Below are 8,717 nucleotides of genomic sequence, written 5' to 3'. Positions count from 1 at the left end.
TCCCGAGACCCTGGTCATCGCTGAGGGAGCCAGGCACCCAGGACCCAACTGGCCCTCACTCTCCTCAGGCTGCCCGTATGGCAGGGGCAGGTCCCAAAAATTGTGACCCAGGCGGACAGCCGCTGCTATTTGGTCACAAAGACAGGGATGGGGAGAGGTTCATTGCCTCCTCAAGGCCTGGGCCAGCCTTGGTGAGGGCTCTGGAGCCCTGCAGGACACCCAGCCCCCAGGCGGTTCCCTGGGCCCCTCAGCTCACTCACTGGCCTGAGGGTGGGTGAGTTGGAGGCCTACAGAGAAAAGGCCAGGATCTTTCTCTTACCTCACTCTCTACCTGACAACCACCACTTCTGCCACTAACAGTCACTCATTGACAGTTGGTTGTCTGGGGGATGGGCCCACTGCAGCACCAATCAATGGCTGAGCAGACCACTAACGGTCACTCACTGGCAGTTGGCCCCTTGGGGGAGGGGCCCACCACAGTACAAACCAGTGGCTGAGCAGGACTACTAATAAGTCTCATGGTCATCATTGCCTGGACAAGGGTGCAAGGTTAAGGCAGCAGGCACCAACAGCAACAGCGGGCTAAGGGCTGTGCAGCCTGTAGCCTGCTACATTTTAAGCAAATTCTAAACAATACCAACCACAATATTAGGAAGAATCTGTTAAACAAAGAATTGCTTTATTAATACAAACCATTAATACATACCCAAACTATAAAGTGCTAAGAAATTTAAATATCTAAGTCACAGTAAACAGGTGGCAATTCAACATCCAGAGTCGACAGAATGCTTGAGGGAGACGGCAACAGATCTAGAAAACAGGAATTTCTTATTCAGTATCTGCAAATCTGCATGTCTGTCAACATACACGTTAGTTTCACTTTAATCATGAACTCGAACTCTTTTTCCCTTTGTCTCATGAATTATACCCCTGCCCCCACCTACATACATATACATACACCTTTTCACTTATTTCTTGGAAGATGGCTATGGTCCCAGAATTAACCTTCATTATGAAATAAATCATAGAAGTATCCCAAATTCTCTTAGAGACCCAAGTAACTGCCAACAATTATCACTAGTGTAATCTGGCAAATAATGTAAGTTATTCCATCAAATATAATAGAAAACAGGCTGATAATGGCTTTGGACCACCAGTGTGAACCAAGACCTAAAACCTCCTGCTATTGTGTGGGTCTTGATCCTACATGAGCTTTGGATTAACTTGGAACTCTCATTTCAAGCAAGTTTATTTTACATCAACTCTTCATATAGAAAGTTATACACTAAATTTCACCTTGTATTCACTTTGCTTGTATGTAAGACTGCCCAGATTCCAGAATGACTTAATTTTACTGGGCATTTGTAACTAAAAAACAATACCAGGTGAGAATAGTTTTCATTATCCTGAAACCTTATGTCTTCAGTCTGAAGGATAGAAATTACTAGCCTTCTACACAACCCTACCCTCACAGTAATGGAAGTGTTGTGACACAGATTGTTTACAGCCCTTCTAGAAGGGCACTTGTTCACTTACTAGACTCCCACAGCAGAGGAGGCATCTTCAGAGGCGAAGGGGGGCCCACGTGTAACAGCTGCTCAAGCTCCCTCTCCTCATCAAGGATCATGAGAGGCACTCCATTCAAGGGGAGGTGGGCGATCTGGTGCTCCTCAGGCAGGTCAAAACTCTCAAAATCTGCCACAGAAAGCACTTTGTCAGAGCAGCAGTTCTCAGGGTGGTGAGTGGCACCCTGCCAGTCTGAGACCCTTTCATGGGGCCCAGGAGCTCAAACTATTTTCATAATAATACTAATACCTCTTCCCACTGTGCTGACATCTGCAATGGTGGTCCAAAAGCAACAGAGGATAAAACTTCTATGCCTTAGCACAAATCAAGGCAGTGGCAATAAATTATATTTAGTATATTTCTCACTACCATTCACTGGTATTTAAAAAAAGTGCCTGTTTCACATATCACTTTACCATATGCAGTAAAAAAGTATTAATTTTATGAGCTCTCAACCCTTGAAAACACGTCTTTTTAGTATTCTGTATAAGTTGTGAAATCATATACTGAAGTACCGAGGTGTTTTCCAAGAAAAAAGATATGTGCAATTACCTGATTTGCAAGCTAAACCAGAGGTGTTACTTCTGGACACCATTTACTATAACGAACTGAAAAACAAACTTTGGTAACTCAGACTTGGATATGTGTTGCACATTTTCTCCAAGCAATGAACGTCTACCAGTTCAAGAGAAGTATTCGTTGCCAGTGATAAAATCCACAGTTTCAAGGGGAATAAAACCCCTAGAATTTCAGAAAACTTATTTGCAATCATTAGCTTGACAGCTTCCTAGTCCTGAAGACTTTTCTGATGAGGTCAGTGGTAAGCATTAATGAGTGTGCTTTTGACACGCATAAAGAAACATTTCAACTTGTGGATGCACTACATTTCCCAGAAAACCAGTATTTCTAAATGATCAATGGTGACAAATGCAGGATAAAAGATACATTCGAAGTGCAAAACAGACAATGGATTTGTGTCAGAGAATAATACAAAGCTTACTGAAATGGTTTCAGATTCTACATTGCAACTATGCATACAGAAGCAGCCACAAGTTGAATTTTAGTGTAATAGCAAAGAAAACTATCTATACTTCTCTGAAAAGACTTTAAATGTTTCTCTTTTCCTAACCATGGCTGCAAAAGGCCAGATATTCTTCATATACATCAACCAGAAGCAGATTCAACAGATAGAATGTACAGTCCCATGTGAATCTAGCTGTTTTATGTTAAGCCAGATTAAGCAAATTTTCAAAAACATAAAACCACGCCACTCTTCTCATTAAATTTTGTTTTAAGCTATGTACATTAACGTAATGGGTTTACTGTATTTTAACAAATTAACACTTTTAAACTTTTCAATTTTAATTTAAAATATAGGATATATAAAACAACATGCAAAAGTTCTTTGGGGTCTTCACTAATTTTTAAGAGTGTAAAAGTCCTAAAAGAAATTTAAGAAACAGTTTATGTGACCACTTAATTTAAATCACTGAACTGTAAAGGAAAACAGACAGACATAAGACCCCAGAGGAAATAAGTCTGCAACACACAGGGCTAATTATCTTTATCCAAAGAGTTCTTTACACACACAGAGTGTAAGAAAGTCACAAAAATCAAGAGAAAACAAAGATACAAACAGAAAATTTAAAAACTATAAATGACCAATAGTCAAATATGCTCAGACACACTCACATACCACAATTTTAAACAACAAAATACCAATTATCTTTCTGATAATTTTAAAACATTTGCAGTTAGAGAACAAGGGGAAAGCGGGCATCCTCATCCACTGAAGGTGGTTTCAATAACTTATGCTGCTATTTTGGAAGGCAGTTTAGCGATATCTCTTTTCCTCAACACAGCTATTGTATGTAGTCCTCTTTCCTGGCCAATATGCTTAAAGTGTGAAAGTGTTAAGTTGCTCAGTCGTGTCCAACTCTTTGCAACCTCATGGACTGTGGCCTACCAGGCTCCTCCGTTCATGGAGGAATTCTTCAGGCAAGAATATTGGAGTTGGTTTCCACGCCTTTCTCCAGGGGATCTTCCCAACCCAGGGATTGAACCCAGGTCGCCCGCATTACAGGCAGATTCTTTACCATTTGAGTTACCTGGGAAGCCCTCAATATGCATAAATTTACCTCATTTTCCTGAATGGTAATGATGAGATGCACCACATTTTATCAAAACTTAATCACACAGCTTTGAGACCCAGTAATTCTTCTTGGAGTTTACTCTCTAGGTATACTCACAAACTCTCAACAATAATTGCAGAATTGTTTTGTAACATATATAAAAGCCAGAAAGAGCCTAGATGTATACTAGTGGAATAATTAAATGCTCTTTGGATCAAAAGGCAAAAAAACCAGCTCAGGAATCTCAAAGGCCCTGTGTGATTTGACCAACCCCCTCACCAGTGTCATCCTTCACCCTACCTTTCAGTTTTCCAGAACCACTCCAGTCCTTCTTTCTGCCTCAAGATCTTTTGTCTGTTACGGTGCTGGCGCCCAGCCCTACCCCTTCTCCACCCAACTATCTCCTTACATCCTTCAAGCCTCCACTGAAAGTCACTTTCTGAGAAAACACTTCCCTGCTCTTTCAGGCTAGGTTCAGTGCCCCGTAACAAGCCCTGTTTTTCTCCTTGGCTCACACTCAAAGTGAAAGGATGTGTTCAGTGTCTGACTTACCCTCCAAATCTTGGGCTTCCTCAGAGTGGGGCCTGCCTTGTTAACCACTACATCCTAAGCCTATAGTGCCTGGCATACAATCTACTCTCCTCAATGTGAGTACATTAAAGCTTGAAAAAAGCCGACTCTATTATAGAAAATATTTCAGATACATGTAGCAGGTTGAAGAAGTCAAAAAGCACATGTTCTCACTGGCTATGTAGATTTTTCAGGCTTGCTTTTCACTGTTCAACTTGACATCAAGTCCATTTTCTAAAAGTGGGCTTGCTAGGAAGGCTGTCTGCTAACACTGAACAAGTAATCTCCCCCTGGGTGGTTTTAGCTTTTGAGGACAAGAATGTTTTCCCATCTTTGCTCTGATTCCTCTTCTGACTTAAGATAATGCCTTAAAAATAAATCCACAAGTTACCTGTCCAAAGCACCCCAGATTCAGACAGCCTTGTTATAGTTTTAGATCACAAATCATATTCAGAGCCATATCAAGTTACAGTTGAATTGGATCCTAAGAGAAACTGAAAGCTAAAGCATTTGGACAATATCAAAAAGAGTACCTAATGGATTGAAGGGAAAGAATTTTTCTATTTCTGGATAGGTGTCATCTGAGGCAGGAACCGAAGTTTTTGCTTTAACAGTCTTCTCAGTAATCTAAAACAAACCCAAGAAAACATCCATTTAAGAGTGGGAGCCTTGTCAACTGATTAGTACATGAGATTAGAGAGATTCTTCAAGACATGGGATTGCTTCACCACATTTTAAATTTGTTTTCAATTTCTAAGAAACCAGAATCCCTCATTCTCAAAATCACATAAAAATACAATTCAGCAATCAATTATCATGGCTCAAAAGGTAAGGATGAAATACAAGTATTAGCACCTGTTAGGAAAATTATCAAAATACAGAGCAGAGTCTGTTTTTAGTCAGTAAGTCGTGTCTGACTCTCTTGCAATCCCAAGGACTGTGTAGCCCACCAAGCTTCTTTGGACGTGAGATTTCCCATGCAAAAATACTGGAGTGAGTTGCCATTTCCTTGTCCAAGGGATCTTCTCCACCCAGAGATCAAACCTGAGTCTCCTGCATTGCAGGTGGATTCTTTACTACTGAGTCACCAGGGAAGCCCCAGAGTAGAGTTAATTCAGAGCTTAATTGACTCAATCGCCCAACCTAACCTAATAGAAGACAAAATGGGCATAAATCACCCAGAATAGAAACTAATCCTAGAAGCCATTTTTGGCTTTTGGAAATGTGATTTTCCATCAGTGTTACCTAAATTACTGGGTTAATATTAAAAACCAATTTGTTAAAAAAAAAAATAAAAAATAAAAAATAAAAACCAATTTGTTTTCCTCAAATACACAAGACTGAGTAAGAGGCAGTCAAAGACAGTCAAGGACTTTAGATGCCCACCGTGGATAATTCTCTAGTCTGGAACTGGTAGGCAGTCCATGATGGTGGTGGGCCAAAATGGAAGCTTGTAGCATCTTGATTTATTCTTACATCACATGTGCATGCCTAGAGGAAATTACTAGGACAAGGCTTCCCACATTTCAGTTCTGTCACATTCTCATCATTTTTGCTATATCCTTGCAATACTTACACTTAGCATTTCCCTTACTCAACTCAGTTTTTTTTAAAAAAAGACATCTTTATCCTAAAACCACATCTAACAGTTTGACATCAAGTATACTAGTTGTTTTTTTCCTAATACACATTGAAACAATTACTGAAATGCAGTGCTAATTCACATGCTGACGTCATCTTTCACAGCCAAGTCCTCTCAGTCTGGGATGCACTGACCTACAGTTTGTAAACACACGTACAAAGGTCAACATGCTACCGAGTTATAACCTACAAAGCTAGTGCTTGCTCTGAAAGGAGGGGAAGAGAATGGCAGCACCTGAGCTGTTATACTAGCATCATGACTTCTTGCAAAGTACCCTCTCTCACAGTACTCAAAAGCTTCCCTGGTGGCTCAGAGGTTAAAGTGTCTGCCTCCAATGTGGGAGACCTGGGTTCGATCCCTGGGTCGGGAAGATCCCCTGGAGAAGGAAATGGTAACCCACTCCAGTATTCTTGCCTGGAGAATCCCATGAACAGAGAAGCCTGGTAGGCTACAGTCCACAGGGTCACAAAGAGTCGGACACAACTGAGCAACTTCACTTTCACTTTTCACAGTACTCAGTGGTCTGTTTTAAGACACTTGTTAAAGACAGGTGAGGCAAAAATATTAACCAGCTGCTCCTGATACATGTGATCTCAAGGTACAGAGAAGTCGATCAAGACTGTATGATGATTCTCTTCTGTTAATCTACTTTGCTAGTCTCTATTTCCTTCCATTCACAGAGGAGAGTGTCAGGTAAGATGCCAGTAGTCATTTTTAAGAGTCAAAGTGCTTTAGTCTTTAATTATAGCCAGCTTTTACCTTTTTGGTAGAGAAAGTTGTCTGTTTCTGTTTGAGCGGTCCATCCGTCTTAACTGATTTTTCTGTAGCTCTGTTGACAGTTCCCAAAGCCTTTCTCGCAGTTTTTGGTAAAGCTGGTGGAGCATCAAACATTTTGCCAACACGTGGTGTTGAAACCTGAGATCTCCCATCCAAAGCTTTGACTGCTAAAGAAAAAGTCTTACCATAAGATCATTCCAGCAGTAAACACCTGCACAACTTGAAAGCTGACTGTGCCTATAAACTTGGCCTAATTCTCACAGCCAAACTTAACCCCCATTTTTGACAGTGGCATGGTCCTATGCCTAACACCACTTCAGTTCACTACTCTCTTAAATAATCTCTTTAAGATACTGAACATGAGGGCTTCTCTGGTTTCTCAGTAGTAAAGAATCCACCTGCCGATGCAGGAGACAGGGGTTTGATCCCTGATCCAGGAACCCCCACATGCCACAGAGCAACTAACTCCATGTGCCACAACTATTGAGCCCACGTGTCTCAACTGCTGAAGTCAGCATCCCCTAGAGCTCATGCTCTGCAACAATACAAGCTACTGCAATGAGAAGCCTGGGCATCACAAATAAAAAGTATCCCCCACTCATCACACCTAGAGAAAAGGCCAGGCAGCAATAAAGACCCAGCACAGCCAAAAATAAATAAATAATTTAAAATTAAAAAAAAGATACTGAACATGAAGAGACCCATAAGTACTCGGCAGTAACAGTATTGGGTAAACTCGACTCCCACTGGGCTTCCCAGGTGGCGCTCGTGGTAAAGAACCCGCCTGGCAATACAGGAGATTTAAGAGACTCCGGTTCAATCCCTGGGTCAGGAAGATCCCCTGGCGAAGGGTATGGCGACCCACTCCAGTATTCTTGCCTGGAGAAATCCCTGGACAGCAGAGCCTGGCGGGCTACAAAGTCCATAGGGTCGCAAAAAGTCGGACATGACTGAAGCGACTTAGCACGCACGACTCCAACTGCCCACAAAGTATATTTGGGCCTTCCCCAGCTCCAAGCCACACCCACCACTGATTCACAATACCTGTGTACCTGATAGCCGCCTGTATACTTACAAGGCACAGACCCCAGCTTCAGCCCGTCCTTAGGAGCCACATGGATGCCTGGTTCTCCATTTTCCTTATCAACATAGATCAGAGTAGCCATTCTGGATCAACTAGAGGTGTGAAACACTCGTTAAACCTTGGGAGTTAGGGAAGATGAAAGAAGCTAAAGTGTAGCACTGACCCAACTTTCTACCCTAGGGACATCTAAGCAAAAACAGGAGCTAAGCAGAGGCAGAAGCCGGATCTTGAGCCAACAAGCATTTAACCCAGTTCTTAATTCTTGAGGCCTGCGTCAGGGGCCCTAAATTCCTTAAGAGTTGGCGGTCTGGGACTGGCACAGGCCCTGGTACTCATTGGAACCAAACTGCCGTGGGTCGCGCACGCAGTTCAAAACCGTGGCTCAAGCCGGGCGAGCGCGTCTGACGTTTCAGGGAAGTCCCAGCCCCCAAATCCCAGGCCCCGGCTCCCAGACACCTGGACCCCGGTTCCCAGGCCCCGAACGCCACACACACACAAAGCCTACTCCCGCTTCCTAAGCCGCCGGACCGTGCTCGCCCAACCACTCGGCACCGCTCGGTTCACCCACATTCGGAGTAACAGCCAAACTCTCGGAAGCCTCTTCACCGGGCGCGCCAGACTCTGCGTTTAAACCACAACTTACGCCCCTATTGGTTCATCCATCCAGGAGGCGGGACAGGGGCGGGGCGGAGGCTCCGGAAGAACCAATGGTAGGAACCTAAGCTCCCTGGGCTCCGCCCTGAAAGCTTTTCCCGGCAAGTTCTTCGTTTGTTCCCCCGGAGGAAAAAAAATCAAAGCCTCTCACAGCTTGGTCGTGGATGTCTATTAATGGCTGTTTTTTAATCTCCCCCCACAGAGATATAGAGGAGAGTAGGTACGGTCTTTAATTCCAAGAAAGTTATTATTAATGTTATACCAAGATACAGAGTTGGCTTTTGCGATTTTT

At 42.9% G+C, this 8,717-nt stretch overlaps 1 protein-coding gene across 2 annotated transcripts; it reads right to left on the bottom strand.

Moving 5' to 3' along the window:
* Positions 1-707: 707 nt before the first annotated feature.
* On the bottom strand, positions 708-8,377 carry PTTG1 (PTTG1 regulator of sister chromatid separation, securin). Of its 2 annotated transcripts, none has more exons than XM_052644155.1 (6): positions 8,340-8,377; positions 7,763-7,863; positions 6,670-6,854; positions 4,802-4,895; positions 1,537-1,695; positions 708-810 (listed from the first exon to the last, which is right to left on the bottom strand). In XM_052644155.1, the coding sequence occupies exons 2-6, from the start codon at positions 7,851-7,853 to the stop codon at positions 731-733; spliced, it is 609 nt and encodes a 202-aa protein (XP_052500115.1). In that variant the 5' UTR covers positions 7,854-7,863; positions 8,340-8,377; the 3' UTR covers positions 708-730. The 2 variants fall into 2 exon arrangements, with proteins under 2 accessions (XP_052500115.1, XP_052500117.1); XM_052644157.1 differs by lacking the exon at positions 8,340-8,377 and adding an exon at positions 8,266-8,328.
* Positions 8,378-8,717: the final 340 nt, after the last annotated feature.

Source organism: Budorcas taxicolor, chromosome 7, assembly GCF_023091745.1.
Source record: "Budorcas taxicolor isolate Tak-1 chromosome 7, Takin1.1, whole genome shotgun sequence".
NCBI classification, from domain to species: domain Eukaryota; kingdom Metazoa; phylum Chordata; class Mammalia; order Artiodactyla; family Bovidae; genus Budorcas; species Budorcas taxicolor.
Note: the sequence above shows the minus strand (reverse complement) of the source record. Positions and strands in the feature narration are given on the sequence as shown.